Source organism: Staurois parvus, unplaced genomic scaffold (genome assembly GCF_062004578.1).
Source record: "Staurois parvus isolate SC_StPar_1 unplaced genomic scaffold, SC_StPar_1.0 ptg001099l, whole genome shotgun sequence".
Lineage (NCBI taxonomy): Eukaryota > Metazoa > Chordata > Amphibia > Anura > Ranidae > Staurois > Staurois parvus.
In genome coordinates, this window is record NW_028318895.1 from 59,422 (window position 1) to 76,182 (window position 16,761).

The following is a 16,761-nucleotide window of genomic DNA, read 5'->3' on the forward strand; positions in this document are numbered from 1 at the left end:
AATAGAGATACAAATATATATTCACCAATGTCATATACACAATAGAGATACAAACATACATTCACCGATGTCAAACTGTCGGCGCTATATAAATCCTGTATAATAATAAATAAAAAAGTAAACATTTTCAGGAGAAAACATGTCCAATTCCTAGATCCATTGAGGTACATAGCAGAGGTTCAAGGTATTCCATAGAAGAAGTTATTGTTCTTCCTAACTATACAGGTGGCACAGACACAAGCATACACCAGGGCCACTGTTAGATATCACGGGGCCCCATACAGCATGCCTGACAGTCCCCCACAGCCAGAGAAAATATCCAAATTATATATATGGTAAAAATACACTAAAAACATTATTAATGGACATAATCCCAACCATATTCCTGTGAAATCTAAATGATAAAACTGTACTGCGTTCATAAATAAAGCTGTGTGTGTAATGGAGGTCTTGGGGCTCATTCACATGGGTGCTGTGGCCTGTAGAGTGGGAATCAGTGGTTGGTTTTTGTGGCTATCGCCATTTGCAGGCAACCTATGTTACACAATGGAAATGCTGCAGGTCCTAATTTGACAAACATATGGGTGCAGGTGTACAGCCCTAAACACAGACAGTGAGCATTCAGGGCCACTTCCCCACGCCTTCACACCTGTAAGATGATAACCTGTGTTCATAGACCTGCTGTGTCCCCATAGTGTAATAGATATTTTGTCCAATCACAATAGTCTGTAATGTCAAGCAGTTTACAATCTAAGGCCAGAAACTCCGACATATTCTAGGCTCAACTAACCTAACAGCATGTCTTTGGAGTGTTAGCAGAAACACACCCATGCAGAGAAAGCATGCAAACTCCAGACAGGTGCGGCCATGACTGGGATTAGAACTCATGACCCAAGTGCTGCAAGCCCTGAGTACTGACCACTAAGCCGCTGTAACAGACGGAGTGTGAGTGGGAACGTAGAATAGTTACATGATTACAGAGAATGAAGATATATCATTATATTGGGGAATTCTTACTATACATTCCCAATTATTTGAGATATAAGTGTGAAAATGTTTGACATTTAAAAATAGAATGTATGACATTCTTTAGGAAATGCATTAGTGGGACGATCATTTTTGGAGAAACAGCAACAAATTAAATAATTAAAAAATAAATGATAATCTCGGTGTGCTTTTTATTTTAAATTATAAGTATTCTCATATGCAAACAGATAAACAGCAATGGGACAGAGCCCGCGCTTGTGCGCCACCTAGTGAACATATCCGGCATTGCATCTAGAAATACGCCCAAAGTGATTTCGTATTTACGAACAGGAAAGTGTCTAGAAAGTAGACTCTGTCCAATCAGCTTGCTGGGTGCCTTTCTGATGACTGACAGGTCTAGATTGATTGAATTGAGTCTGCCTGAATGTTCAGCATCTGCTGGTAGACTAGATTCTTAGTAAATCAGGGCCCATCTGTCCAGGGAGGAGAGAGTGCCACCAACTTCCTCTTCTAGAGTCCCAAAGCTAGAAGAGCGACTCCCTGCCGTGTCCTCTGATGCTTGGCAGTGGCCCCCAATTTTACCAGAACCCCCCAGCATATGCTTTGTGGGAGCTCCAAAGTAGGGAGGGGTCAGTAACAGAGGGTGCGTTCAGCTCCAAAACCTCTCGTATTGGACGTTGTAGATGAATATTACGGGAAGGTTGGGCCAAGAAGTGTAAGTGTCCTATATAGCCTGCTGTTAGACTCTGTCCTTCCACAGCCACTTCCTGTGCATTTCCCCTATATGCCCTATAGGGGTCAGTGTGAGGGGAGCGCACACACCAGCAGGTGGAGGATGGCCAAGGGGGGTCACTTTCACTCGTCACATTCGGAATATTTCTCAACGGAAGGATTTGTACACATTTGACTGTTTATTGGGACTTTATTGGCCACACTTATGGGATTGTGTGGAAGTCTCAGCCGGGTGTTTACTGCCACTTCTGAAGATCCATCATTTCCTGCACAGGATTGGAACTTGTTTCCTTTATTAATACATCTATTCTATAGTATTGTGTGCTTTATATTTGGGGGTTATTCATCCTCTGCCGGGTGTTTATTGCTTTTCACCTTTTTTGTCTTTTCTAGCTCCTTATTCACTTCTCTATTCTTCTTGTTTTATGAAGATCTTCCATTTGGACCCCCAGCAGGGTGTTTATTACTCTCTATGTCTTTGTATGCATTTATTCATCATTGACCATTTCTGAGTATATCTTTTCACATTGGACCCCCAGCAGGGTGTTTACTATTGTTTATTTACTGATGAATGATTCCTGTCCTATTTGGAGTTTCTTCTTTGTCTTGTCACATAGGAGCTCTGTGATTGGCTCTGTCGGGTCTTTACTTTTGTTGGATGAAAGCTTTTTGATCATTAGTAAGGAGTAGAGCAGCACATTTATTTCAGTCATTTCCCCACATAGTGAACCTTGCTGCGTTACCCATCCCCCCTTCCACAATAGAAATAGGAACATGATGGGACCGCGTTATAGCGTGGATCCCCGAATTAGTCTGGCCATACATTATACAATCTTCTTCAATCTCACCTGCCATAGCTCTACCCCCATCTTTCCCCATTCCACCCCCCAATAAGTACTGACCCCGGTCTGATCTGTCTACCCCGTAATAATCGAATTCTCCCTTCCCCCTCCATCCTAGTTTATATACTCCTCCAGCCTTCCCATAAACCCCTCCCCCAGCACAGCACACCTCCTTCTGATTTAGTAGTGGACCTAATTGTCCATTGCTTATCTGTTCCTGTCCTAATTTATGATACTGGCCAGCTTCTGGAATGTGCGCACATAAAGAAACTCACACTGACACGTTTGGTCTGTGAAAACTTCTCTCTAATTTATTGAAATGAAACCGTGAGCTTATATATGAAAAATGATGCGAACATCACGTGATAACAGCATAAGCATTATATTAGTCTTTGATTGGTCACTTTACACGAAAACAATCTCCGTCATGGTATAGGTGTGATCTTCTTCAGTCTTATCTTAAAAAGAGAAAAACATTCTTTTGTCTTCCAAATCACACGATGGGAGGGGGTCTGTTCCTGTGAGCAAATATTTCTTAAGCAAGGATTTCTTAAAGTACCACAAAGCCCAGCAGGCAGAAAATATTCACGCAACATATATATATTCATGCTAAACATTTATAAATATGTGGAAAGAAATAGTATTAAAGTATAAAAGTAAATATGTAAAAAGATGTGTATAAAAAAAGTGTGTATATATATATATATATTCGATAGGAAACGAAATAGACATTTTACCAAATCCATCACAGTCCCCCCTTAAAATGACTATTTTACTCTGTCCCTATAAGACCTCGCTCATCTGTCCTTATGTACCTTGGAACTCTTTTATGCTGTACGTTAGACAGGTGATGACTATTTCATCACCCCCCTTGCCACAGACTTTGTACATAAGGAAGTCAGATGCTATCCCTACAAAATTGTGAGATTACTGTTGGCGGGGAGGGACCATAATGGGGTGTAAGGTTTTTCTTCATCTATCATGTGGGGATCCTCTTGCTCCTGGTTCAGGAAGATAGGTGTACTGTTGTCTACAGCTTTGCTAATCAATTTCCTCACACATGGTATAACACAGCATACAACCAGGACCAGGAGAATCAGAATTATTAGTACAGTTACCCCTATTTGGGCAAGTATCTTCTGCCACCCACTCATCCAACTGAAATATTGATCCCACGGGTCTGTGATACCTGAGTTCTTCTTCAACTCAGCTGACAGGTCTTCCAATTTCTTTATAGCCAGAGTAACCTTACCATTCGGGCCAGTATTGTCAGGAATATATGTACAACATGTTCCGGTTCCTTCTATCATTTTACAGACACCTCCTTTTTCCGCTAAAATCATGTCCAGAGCCATTCTATTCTGGAATGTCATGTAGGATGTAGGGGCTAGCTGGTCAACGATTCCTTGAAGGGCATCCCTGGTGTAATTCACAAACCTCTGTTGGTTGTAGTATATGTAATTTATCCAATCTACATTTTTATTAACAGTTATCATGGGAATCAGGGATTCAAAGCCTGCTTTTACTTGGTCTCTGGCTTTAAATTCATTAGGCACCCCCCTTGGGACTCCAATGGCATCTATATACACATGTGGGTCAAAACTGCCAGAAGGAGCTTTTCGTTTCCTCCTACGGCCAGGCATTGGGTCATGAGTGTTTTCTGCTAGGATGTGGAGAGGCATAATGACCTTTGCAAGAGCACACTCACCAGTCCAAATCCCTTCCAATCTGGTTCTAATCTTTTGGTCCCCACAGATCCAGTATATGTCACCAAGAGACTGGGTCTGATTCTGTATTAACTTCCCTGAGACACTGCTGTAGGTAGAGCAGTATCCTTCTGTAAAATTACCCAGAAACCTCCCTTTGCCTTTGTAATTCGAGTAACAGGTGTAATTCCCAGGATATATAGTGATGCCCTCTCCAGGCTTCGGGATTTTGGTAACTATGGGATATTCCTCTTTCCACATTTCGCACGCAGAATGATTGGTGGATGTATTAGTGAACAGGCTGAGGAAACATTCCTCACTGTCTTGTGGGATCTGAAGAGGGACTGTCCCTAAATGTGGCCTGGCACTACCACAGACATAGCAGTTACTTCTGTTATGTTGTTTGGCACTGAATCTCATCCACTCAAGCCACAGGTTAGTGTCAGAGAACCCGGTTTCAGCCGCCATTGTCTCTTCAAAAGTAGGGTTTGCTATTGCTATCATGTCTTTTATAGCAGGGATGACAGGTTTAAGGGGATTTGTTATTGGTTTTGATGAGTTATACATGTCTTTTAGGTAAAACTTTGCTAGAGGTGTACCTTTCTGTGGGTGCCTGCCTAACCAGTAAAGTCCTGCATCACCAGGGCTAGGATTCTCAATGTTTAGGACGAGTCTTTCTCCGCTATCACTGCACCCTGACTTCCAGATGGACATACGTTTAATGAGAGGCTTCCCCACCTTATCTTTCTTTTTTAAGGCACTCTGTGGTTGATACCCCCAACCTGCTCCAGTACTCCATCCCACTGATCCCCAATAGGCACAGTTCGGTCCCCAATACTCATCCGGTATACATATGTATATCTGATCCGAGTTGACCACCAGACAGGCCCGCTGTGCCCATCCCAGTCCACGACTATTGCAATATATGGGTATCATACTACAGAAATCAAAGGTGAACGCAGCCACATATGTGTTGGATGAATTGTACCAGAATATGAAGGTGTCATTCATCCTAGTGATGGCTACCTGTTGAGCACCTGTTTTGGTGATAGCCACCTGCTGAGCTTCTATCAAACTTATTAGAAAAAGGATATACAACACAATCATCATGGTGTAGATGACTCCTTTTCCTCGGGGGTTGGGACTTTCTTGCAGTGGGAGGCGTGTATCCAAGTGTTCTTCCCGGCCACCTTGACAGAAGTGGCTGTAGTCAGCAGAACTTGGAATGGACCATCATATCTTGGCTCAAGGGAATGTTTCCTCACAAATTTCTTTACTAATACCCAATCTCCGGGTAATAGGCTGTGAGTTCCTGTATCTGACTCAGGATCTGGAATGGAAGAAAACACTTGGGCATGGATACGGGTTAATTCACGTGATAATACAGTCACATAATTAGTTAACACATCAGATTGTAATTGCAACTGTTGTGGAAAATAACAACCAAGTCTGGGGACTGAGCCAAACAAAATCTCATAAGGGGATAGGGAGTGTTCTCCTCTTGGTGTGTATCTGACACTAAATAGGGCAATAGGCAGACTGTCTGGCCAACTCATGCCAGTCTCTTGGGCCATTTTTAGCATTCTGGCTTTCAGAGTGCCATTCATTCTTTCTACTTTTCCACTACTTTGGGGGTGATAGGGGGTATGGAACGCCAGAGTGACTCCTACTGCCGCCCATATTTCTTTGGTTACTGAAGCTGTGAAAGCGGGGCCCTGGTCACTCTCTATCACCTCTGGAAGTCCATATCTGCATACGACCTCAGTGAGGAGTTTCTTCGCAGTTGTTTTAGCAGTCATGTTGGTTACAGCAAAGGCCTCTGGCCAACTGGAAAACATGTCCACCACCACTAGGGCGTACTCAAACCGCCCACTCTTTGGCATCTGGATATGATCAATTTGTATCCTTTGAAAAGGGTATAGGGGTTTGGCCAAGTGTTTCTGTGGTGTCTTCTCTGTGCGTCCCGGATTACATTTTGCACAGATGGCACATGTTTTGCAAAAATTATTTGTCAATGTGGTAATTCCAGGCGCTATATAGTACTTGTTGATGAGAGAGTTCATGAGGCTCTTTGACAGATGGGCTGCTCCGTGTGCCCACTGGACTACAGCTGGAAACATATTCTTGGGTAAACAAAACCTCTTGTTGCACTCAAACAGACCGTCTTTGAGAATAGCTCCTCTCCGTCTCCAGCTCTCTTTTTCTTCTGGACTTGCTGCTTCTTGGAGTTCCTTGAGGTAGCTTCTGTCCACAGGTAAGGTCTGTAAGGTGAATATTGGTTCCCACTCTCCGGTCACCTCTCCTTCCATTTCTGGTGGTCCCATGGCCGCTCGTTTTGCCGCCAAATCTGCCAGATTATTGCCTTTGGCTTCTGAGGAGTTTATTTTCCCATGAGCTTTTACCTTCAGAATAGCCACTTGAATGGGTAGAAGGAGTGCTTCCAGCAGTCTTCCAATGGCTGCTCCATGTCTTATGGACGTACCTGCCGCAGTCATAAATCCTCTTGCCTTCCATATGGGTCCAAAGTCATGGGCCACCCCAAAGGCATATCTGGAGTCTGTGTAGATATTGGCCCTTTTTCCTTCCATCATCTGGCATGCTGTTGTGAGTGCTTGAAGTTCAGCTCCCTGTGCAGATATTGCTGGCGATAGGGCTCTTGCCTGTAGGACTGTGTCTGCAGTAGTGACCGCAAATCCTGTATGATATTTGCCTCCATCGTCTGCATATCTGGAACCATCAACAAACAAGGTGAAGTCTGGGTCCTGCAGAGGTGTTTCACTCACTGTGGGAAGATGGAAGGTTTCCATTTTCATCACTTCAAGACAATTATGAGGCTCAGTGGCTCCATTATCCTCTCCACTTTCTTCATTACCTTCATTACCCCCCTCAGCAATTGGGAGGAGAGTGGCCGGATTCAGGGTTTGGCAACGTAGGAGAGTGACGTTATCAGGAAGTTGGAGGGAACATTGTAGTCTAAGATGCCTCGCTGTGGACAAATGTTTAGGTTGGACTTGGTTTAAAATGGCAGCAATGTCATGCGGCGCCAGAAGAACAAGTTCATGTCCCAGTACGATATCAGAGGTCTTATCCAGCAGAGCTTGAGCAGCGAAAACTGCACGCAGACACGACGGTGCTCCTCTAGCCACTGGGTCCAAACGGCATGAGTAGTAGCCTACGGGTCGTAGGCGGTCGCCATGGAACTGGGCCAATACTCCTGTGGCATGGCCTTGGCGTTCAGACACGAACAGTTTGAAAGGTTTCTCGTAGTCTGGTAGACCTAGGGCTGGGGCTGAAGAAAGTAAGCGTTTTAAAGCCAAAAAGTTGGAGGCGGCCTCTTCGGACAGATGGAAGGGCTCAGACTTGAGAGCATCGTAGAGTGGTTGCATAAACCAAGAAGCATCAGGAATCCATGACCTACAGTAGGATATGAGGCCAAGAAAGGCATGGAGTGGCTTCTGGCCTAGCGGCAGTGGCAGATTTTGGATGGCCTTAACTCTTTCCTCCGTAAGATGCCTTGTTCCATGTGAGAGGCAGTGGCCCAGGAATACGACTGTTGTAGAGCACCATTGCAACTTCGGTTTAGAAGCCTTACAGCCTTGGTGTGCCAAATAACATAGTAAACTCTCCGAGGCTTCTTCAGCCGTGGGCAGGTCATCAGCACAGAGGAGAAGGTCATCCACATATTGAAGAAGGACCACTGCCGAATGTTCCTTTTGCCACGTGTCCAGTATGGTGGTCATGGCCTTGGCAAACTGGCTCGGAGAATTTTGCGCCCCTTGCGGCATAACTGCCCAGGTGTATTGCTTCCCCTCATGGGTAAAAGCGAAGAGGTATCTGCAGGAAGGATGCAAGGGAACACTGAAGAATGCATTTGCCAGGTCCACCACGGTGAAATACTTTGCTGTTGGCGGTACCCCTGTGAGTAAAGTGTGGGGATTTGGAACAATAGGTGTCTCCAAGATGGTGGCTTCATTCACTGCTCGGAGGTCCTGTACCATCCTGTACTTCTCTGGTTCCCCCTTAGGTGTCTTCTTTTTCACCGGGAACAAAGGTGTGTTGCATGGAGAGGTACAAGGTATGAGTGCACCATTTGCCACAAGGGACTTGACCTGCTTTGAAATGGCCTCGGATTGTGCTGGTTTCAGTGGGTACTGTGGTTTCCTGGGTAGGGGGGCTCCTGGCTTCAATTCCACCATAATTGGGGGTACCCTTAAATATCCAATATCTTCGGGTCCTGTGGACCATAGACAACTTGGGATTCTGCTCAGCACATCCTCTGGGATGGTGGTGGTAGAGATCTCTTGAAGTGCCATCAGAAGGGGAATGGAGCACAGTGCAGACATGTCCTCTACTTCTAGTGGTGATGAGATAACCACCTTGCCATCAGGAGTGAATGTGATAGAGGCCTGGAGCCTAGATAGCACATCAGCTCCCAGGAGATTCAGGGGACATGTTGAAGACACGACAAACCGGGCCAGCAAGTCTGGGAATAGACCAACCTGTAAAGGTCGGGTAAGAGGATTAGACCGTGGGGTTCCATCTACCCCCACGCAGGATATATCTATATCAGAAAGGTATGAGTGGTCTGGGAGGTCTTCTGATCTGATCACGCTCCTGGCTGCACCTGTGTCAATTAAGAATGTTGTTGGGTGCTCTTCAATAGGTAAGGTCACTTTTGCTAACGGGCCCCCTGAACCAGCTGAAGACACTGCTAAGATAGGGGATGACACAGGCTTGCCCACTTCCTAGCGCAGAAGATCCAGGTGATTCGCACTGGGCCCAGGAGCTTGATGTTGCTGTTGTGACTGTTGCTGGTTGTATGCGTCCTGGTTCCACTGTGTCCGTCGACGTCTGGGAGGGGCTCTACAGTTCCTCTTGTAGTGTCCTGGGCGGCCACAATTGAAACAAATGGGCTTATTTTCTTCTGAGGCCGTTGGCCAGGTTTGTGTCCAGGGATCTGCTACCATAATAGGGGTGGACTTCTTGGTAGCTTGTGATGATTCAAGGCCTTTTGCCACCAACAGCAGAGTGTCTAGGGGCACCACACGATACTCAGGCCTAGCCATGATAAGACCCTTCCGTATTGGTTCCCTCAGCCCAATATGGAGGAGTCTGAATGTCAGGGGGTCTGTGATTGCTATCAGCACTCCTCGTTTTCTGTCTGACAGATTGGACAGAAATATATGTGGGAACACTTATGAGTAAAGGAAGGGGTGTTGGATTTGTAGAAGTGTAGTGCAGACCCCAAGCTGGTCCCTCTGTTTGGTCCCAGGTTCCATTCCCTATTGGGTGATGACAGCCAGGCACACAGCAGCTCCCCAGTCTCTCAATGCAATAACCAAGCAATGAGGGTCTTTGTGAAGTTCCATGCTGGTTACACTTGGTTGGAGTGTCGGGGGAGCGTTAGGATTCCCAAATTCAGTGACAACGGTCACAGAGGACACTCTCTGGTAGTAGCTTGTAGGCAGGTGCAGTCTACTTCCTCCACTGCAGGTGGCGCTCTTCCACAGTGGCACTGTTGTTGGAGAAGAAGCCAAGAGGAACAAGGTTCCTGGGGAAGCTATCCTATTGGATGCTGCCTCCCCATGTGACCCTAGCAGCCATCTTGGGTCAGGCAGATCCTATTTAAGGCCCTGGCTCCCAGGTTTGGTGTGTATTTTGTGAGTTGGTAGAGTAGGGACAGGTACCCCCCTGGTAGGGACAGTACAAGAGGTAAGGGACAGATTCCTGATGAGGAGGGAAAGTGTAGGGTCCCTGCTCCTTGGACATCCTCCATCTTGGGCATGAGACGGCCAGGCCGCACTCTGATCTCTTTACAGACGCTGTCAGTCTGGCTGATACCCGCTCTCACATTACTGGAAGCTGTGAGTGCACCACTAAAAGCACATAAACATACAACCCCATAAATGATGGATAATACATATACTGGAAAATATCTACAAAAAGACCAGCCCCTCCCCCAGATGATGTCACCTCTGATGAAATGTGTCAGATGTTGCTTGTGAGGGTGACGTCATCATGCACGTGGAATGTGATTGAATAGCATTCAATGCCTGACCTGCAGTAACCCATAGGAACACCACACATGAGAGATTTGTATTGCTGGACACGCCTGCTGTTGTCTTCAATATTGTGAGTGTCTCTTCTATCTACCTTGCAGGTTCACACTATGGAAGTGTATTTTGTATCTTACCTCGGAGTGATTTGGGAGGCAAGCTTTTACCCCCCCCCCCACATCAGCCGGAGAAGGTGACATGCTGGATGCCATATCCTCATCTACTCAAGCGCTGTGTTGCTTTCTGTTGTATGCAGGGGTCATTGCCTTCTGGTGAGAAGCTATAGTGTGTTTTCTGGATTGGGGCCCCCTTTCATCACTGGGCGGAGCTTCCAGATATTACATGGACTCTTCAATAGCACTTTTGCTGGTGTGGGGGATAAGAATGAGAGATCTGGGTGCAGAGGGTATTCTGGGGCCGGGTCAGAGATGTAAAGAAGAGGTCCAGGTATGAGAAAGTCATGTTATCATTTCTTTTGCACCACCTTCCATTTAGGATCAAGGTGTTAATGGGCTGAGGTTGTCCATGAGAGTGCCCCAATGGGTCAATTAGGTCCAATTTCTTCAATAGAGACCTTTACCGAGAGACTTGACTGTAAATGTTTTATGCAGTTTCACTGGGTATCCCCATTGGTGGGGTATGTGATTGTTACTAGTTATCCCCATTGGTGGGGTATGTGATGGTCACTGGGCATCCCCATCGGTGGGGTATGTGATGGTCACTGGGCATCCCCATCGGTGGGGTATGTGATGGTCACTGGGCATCCCCATCGGTGGGGTATGTGATGGTCACTGTGTATCCCCATCGGTGGGGTATGTGATGGTCACTGGGTATCCTCATTGGTGGGGTATGTGATGGTCACTGGGTCTCTCCATTGGTGGGGTATGTGATGGTCACTGGGTCTCCCCATTGGTGGGGATGTGATGGTCACAATGGGATAGCACATGGCAAGGACATAGGACAGCCATGTGGCTGAGACAAAGGAATACCCACATGGCAGTACAATACAGGAACACATGCATCCCATAATAGTTTGCTGGCCAGCATGACACAGAACAATGGGATGAAGCACATGGCATAGAACAATAAGCAACCATGTGGCAGGGACAAAGGAACACACACTATACACAATATCAAGACATTCACATTTACACACCCTGTAGCCTAACAGGCACAGGGTCACTTCAACATAACGATTTGGGAAGATAGTACAACGGTCCCCCCACACCCAAAAGTCATCTCCCCCTATACTTTAAGCAATAAAAAATGACTGACCCTTTAAAAATGGGACTTTTTGAATTTTGTTTCACTGATTCATGTCCCTCAGGGCAGTCCCTGAGTCCCCACACCTCTTTCACAGCCAACAACTGGCATACAAGCCTTCAAAATGAGCACTTTTGAATTTAAAAGTCCCAAAGACTTGCATTATGTTTGATGTTCGTGGTTGAACGTTCATTAGGTTTGAATGTTATACTGTGAACCAAACACGGGGCTGTTCGGCCATCACTAGCTAGGCCTATGTCCGATATGAAGTACACGGCTCAAAAAAATAAAGGAACACTTTGTAAACCCATCAGACCTCAATGGGGAGGAATCTCCTGCTGGATCTCTATACTGATATGGACGGGGTGATGGGTGAGGAACATAAGGACGCCCCATCGCTGATGGAAATGAAAATGTTGGACCTACAGAGGACTGAATTCAAAGACACCCCAAAAATCAAAGTGGCTTAAATGTCATTGCAGCAACTCAGAATGGTCCTCAGTAGTTTGTATGGCCCCCACATGCTTGTATGCATGCCTGACGTTGGGGGAGGGTCCTAATGAGACCACGGATGGTGTCCTGGGGGATTTCCTCCCAGATCTGGACCAGGGCATCACTAAGCTCCTGAACAGTCTGAGGTGCAACCTGGCGGCGTCGGATAGACTAAAACATGACATCCCAGAGGGGTTCTATTGGATTTAGGTCAGGTGAGCGTGGGGGCCATTCAATGGTATCAATTCCTTCATCCTCCAAGAACTGCCTGCATACTATCTCCACATGAGGCTGGGCATTGCCGTGCACCAGTAGGAACCAAGGACCCACTGCACCAGGAGGAACCCAGGACCCCCTGCACCATAAGGAACCCAGGACCTCCTGCACCAGGAGGAACCCAGGACCAATTGCACCAAGAGGAACCCAGGACCCACTGCACGAGGAGGAACCCAGGACCCACCGCACCAGGAGGAACCCAGGACCCACTGCACCAGCGTAGGGTCTGACAATCCAAGGATTTCATCCTGATACCTAATGGCAGTCAGGGTGCTATTGTCTAGCCTGTAGAGGTCTGTGCGTCCCTCCATGGATGTGCCTCCCCAGACCGTCACTGACCCACCACCACAACGGTCACGCTGAACCATGTTACAGGCAGCAGAACGTTCTCTATGGCTTCTCCAGACCCCTTCACATCTGTCACATGTGCTCAGGGTGAACCTGCTCTCATCTGTGAAAAGCACAGGGTGCCAGTGGTGGACCTGCCAATTCTGGTGTACAATGGCAAAAGTCAATCCATCTCTATGGTGCCAGGCAGTGAGCACAGGGCCCACTAGAGGACATCAGGCCCTTAGGCCACCCTCATGAAGTCTGTTTTTGATTGTTTGGTCAGAGACATTGACACCAGTGGCCTGCTGGAGGTCATTTTGTAGGGTTCTGGCAGTGCTCATCTTGTTCCTCCTTGCACAAAGGAGCAGATACCAATCCTGCTGATGGGTTATGGACCTTCTACGGCCCTGTCCAGCTCTCCTAGAGGACCTGCCTGTCTCCTGGAATCTCCTCCATGCTCTTGAGACTGTGCTGGGAGACAGAGAAAACCTTCTGGCAATGGCAGGTATTGATGTACCATCCAGGAGGAGTTGGACTGCCTGTACAACCTCTGTAGGGTCCAGGTATGGCCTCATGGCACTAGTAGTAACACTGACCCGAGCCAAATGCAAAACAAATGAAAAACAGTCAGAAAAGATGAGGAGGGAAAAAAATGTCAGTGGCCTCCCACTGTAAAACCATTCCTGTTTTGGGGGTTGTCTCATTGATGCCCATCTAGTGCACCTGTTGGTCATTTCATGAACACCAAAGCAGCTGAAACTGATGAACAACCCCCTCTGCGACTTACCTGATCAGATCAATATCCCAGAAGGTTCATGGACTTGATGCTAGACTCTGATTAAAAGCTGATATGAAGTATTATGGTGTCAGACCTATGTCTGATATGAAGTATTACGGTGTCAGGCCTATGTCTGATATGAAGTATTATGGTGTCAGACCTATGTCCGGTGTGAAGTATTATGGTGTCAGACCTATGTCCGATATGAAGTATTATGGTGTCAGACCTATGTCCGATATGAAGTATTACGGTGTCAGGCCTATGTCTGATATGAAGTATTATGGTGTCAGACCTATGTCCGGTGTGAAGTATTATGGTGTCAGACCTATGTCCGATATGAAGTATTATGGTGTCAGACCTATGTCCGATATGAAGTATTATGGTGTCAGGGTGTCACACATAACTTTGTGTTTGTGTCAGATGAACAGACCCATCCTCACTGAGGAATGTGACACCATAGCAGGAAATTTTCATCCCCCGTCTACCATCATGGTGAAGGCATTTTCTACAACACCCCCTCCCCCCCGGGCTCTGGATAAACAGGTCTGACATTTCTCATATACTGCCAGTAACCGTTCTACAGACACAATAGACAGAAGGGAGCATTGCTGTTGTATGTTCTGTACATTCCTCAGGTGCACAAAGCTGAACATAATAATTGTGAAGTGGAAGGAAAATGAGAAATGGTTTACAACATTTGTGACTAATAAATCTGTGAAAAGTGTGGCGGGATTTGTATTCGGTCCCTGGAGTCAGTACTTTGTAGGACCCCCTTTGGCTGCCATTCCAGCTGCAAGTCTTTTTGGGGATGTCTCTTTGCACATCTAGAGAGGGACATTTCTGCCCGTTCTTCTTTGCAGAATCCCCCAAGCTGTCAGATTGGATGGAGAGCGTCTGGGAACAGCAATTTTCAGGTCTGGCCACAGATTCTCCATTGGATTTGGGTCTGGACTGTGACTGGTCCATTCTAACACATGAAGATGCTTTGATCTGAACCATTCCATTGTAGGTCTGGCTGGATGTTTCGGGTCGTTGTATTGCTGGAAGGGGAACCTCCGCCCCGGTCTCAAGTCTTCTGCAGACTCTAACAGGTTTTCTTCTAAGATTGCCCTGTATTTGGCTCCACCCATCTTGCCATCAACTCTGACCAGCTTCCTTGTCCCTGCTGAAGAAAAGCATCCCCACCACATCCCCAGAAAACGCATGCCCCAAAATACCACCAATGTGGCCCATACACCCCATCCCCTCCCCCACCAGATATTCTGGAAGCTTCTGTTTTGTTGTGCTCCATCTTACAATCACTCCAAGTCTGCAATATTGCTTTTACAGGACAAATCCACTTAGAAAGAATCATCATCACCAGAAATCTGCATATATCTGCAGGACAAAAAAGGCCATTTATATATTTGTGTTCACAGCAGCCTGCAGAGCATTGCACCTCCTATCTAAAAACTGACATTTCTTCACATTCCTCAAAAAATGTACAAATGTAAGAAAAAGGAAAAACTAAAATCTCCCCTCGGCAGAAGTATTCAGACCCTTTGCAGCAACACTCGAAACGCAGCTCAGGTGCCTCCCATTTCTCTTGATGGTTGCTGAAATGTTTCTGATTGGAGGCCACCTGTGGTACATTCCAGTGATTGGACAGAATTTGGACAGGCCACACCTCTCTGTAAAAGGCCCCACAGCTGACAATGCATACTGTATCAGAGCAAAAGTCATGAGGTCAAAGGAACTGCCTGCAGAGCTCAGAGACAGGATTATTGCAAGGCGCAGATCTGGGCAAGACATGTGCAGTTCGTTTTGTTCCAAATCAGAATGAAATATTTCTTTTGATGTATCCAAATTTCTGAATTACAATAGTAACAAATCTGAAATAACAAAATAAAATTTGGCTGAAATTCAAACTGAAATCGAATTCAAAAATGAAATTGAAATTGAAAATAAGAATAGAATAAAAAAGAATAGAAAATAAAGGAATAGAATAGAAAATAATAGAATAGCAAAGATTATAATTGAAAAGAAAAGAATTGAATAAAAAATATAGAACAGAATGGAATAGAATAGAATAAACAAGAAAGAATAAACCCATCTTCCAAAATTTGAAGTTAAAATAGGATAGATTTGAATTCTATTAGAATTGATTAGAATAGAACAGAAAATAATAGAATAGAAGAGAATAGAATAGAATATAGGGCTGTAGATCATTTTTTTCCTGGGGGGTTCAGCTCTCAAACTTCCACAGTGACACCAGATGGTGCCTCTTGCCCCGCTCAGTCAGGTTGGATACGAGGGGGGGGGGGGTTTCTAGAAGCAGTGGCCTGTGTGCAAAATTGTAAATCTCTGGGCTGTGAAGAAGAAAGCAGATATTCGGCGCGGTTGTCATTGTGCTGAATATCGTCTGTGACATAGAGTTCAGGGGTCAGTAGTGAGTGAGGCAGATTTTAGGGTCAATAGTAAGTGTGGGAGGGCAGATTTGTGGGAATAGTTATGGTTAGGCAGGAATAGAAATGAAAGAAGATACAACCACATAGGGAGGGCAAGGTGTCAGTGAATGGACAAGGTGTCAGTGAATGAACAAGGCGTCGGTGAATGAACAAGGTGTCAGTGAATGTACAAGGTGTCAGTGAATGAACAAGGCGTCGGTGAATGGGAAAGGTGTCAGTGAATGAACAAGGTGTCAGTGAATTAACAAGGTGTCAGTGAATGGGAAAGGTGTCAGTGAATGAACAAGGTGTCAGTGAATGTACAAGGTGTCAGTGAATGAACAAGGCGTCGGTGAATGGGCAAGGTGTCGGTGAATGTACAAGGTGTCGGTGAATGTACAAGGTGTACAAGGCGTCGGTAAATGAACAAGGTGTCAGTGAATGAACAAGGCGTCGGTGAATGGGAAAGGTGTCAGTGAATGCACAAGGTGTCAGTGAATGAACAAGGTGTCAGTGAATGGGAAAGGTGTCAGTGAATGTACAAGGTGTCAGTGAATGTACAAGGTGTCAGTGAATGAACAAGGCGTCGGTGAATGGACAAGGTGTCGGTGAATGTACAAGGTGTCAGTGAATGAACAAGGCGTCGGTGAATGGACAAGGTGTCGGTGAATGAACAAGGTGTCGGTGAATGAACAAGGTGTCAGTGAATGAAAGTGTTTGTTCCCCAATGCCAGAAGTGTGCCCAGCACAATAGGTGAGTTGGAAGGTTTGGTGAATGAAGAGAACTAGGATTGAATTGGTATTGCTGAATCTTGGCTTCATTCCTCACATGACTGGGCCATTCATATTCCTGGCTAGGTTCTCTTTCGGAGA

At 45.9% G+C, this 16,761-nt stretch overlaps 1 protein-coding gene across 1 annotated transcript; it reads right to left on the reverse strand.

The window, feature by feature from the left end:
• Nucleotides 1-1,842: 1,842 nt before the first annotated feature.
• LOC149440262 (endogenous retrovirus group 3 member 1 Env polyprotein-like) lies at nt 1,843-5,081 on the reverse strand. The gene is made up of 2 exons (XM_089658846.1): nt 3,712-5,081; nt 1,843-1,985 (listed from the first exon to the last, which is right to left on the reverse strand). Exons 1-2 carry the CDS (start codon nt 4,979-4,981, stop codon nt 1,843-1,845), a joined length of 1,413 nt encoding a protein of 470 aa, XP_089514972.1. The 5' UTR covers nt 4,982-5,081.
• Between the last annotated feature and the right edge of the window lie 11,680 nt (nt 5,082-16,761).

Bases quoted from the DNA above. Each gene is read 5' to 3' on its own strand.
- LOC149440262 (XM_089658846.1), bottom strand. From the start codon at position 4,981: ATGTCCATCTGGAAGTCAGGGTGCAGTGATAGCGGAGAAAGACTCGTC. The intron at 1,986-3,711 runs GTGGGTGGCAGA...AATCCTGTGCAG, and splicing joins TCAATATTTCAGTTGGATGA to GAAATGATGGATCTTCAGAA.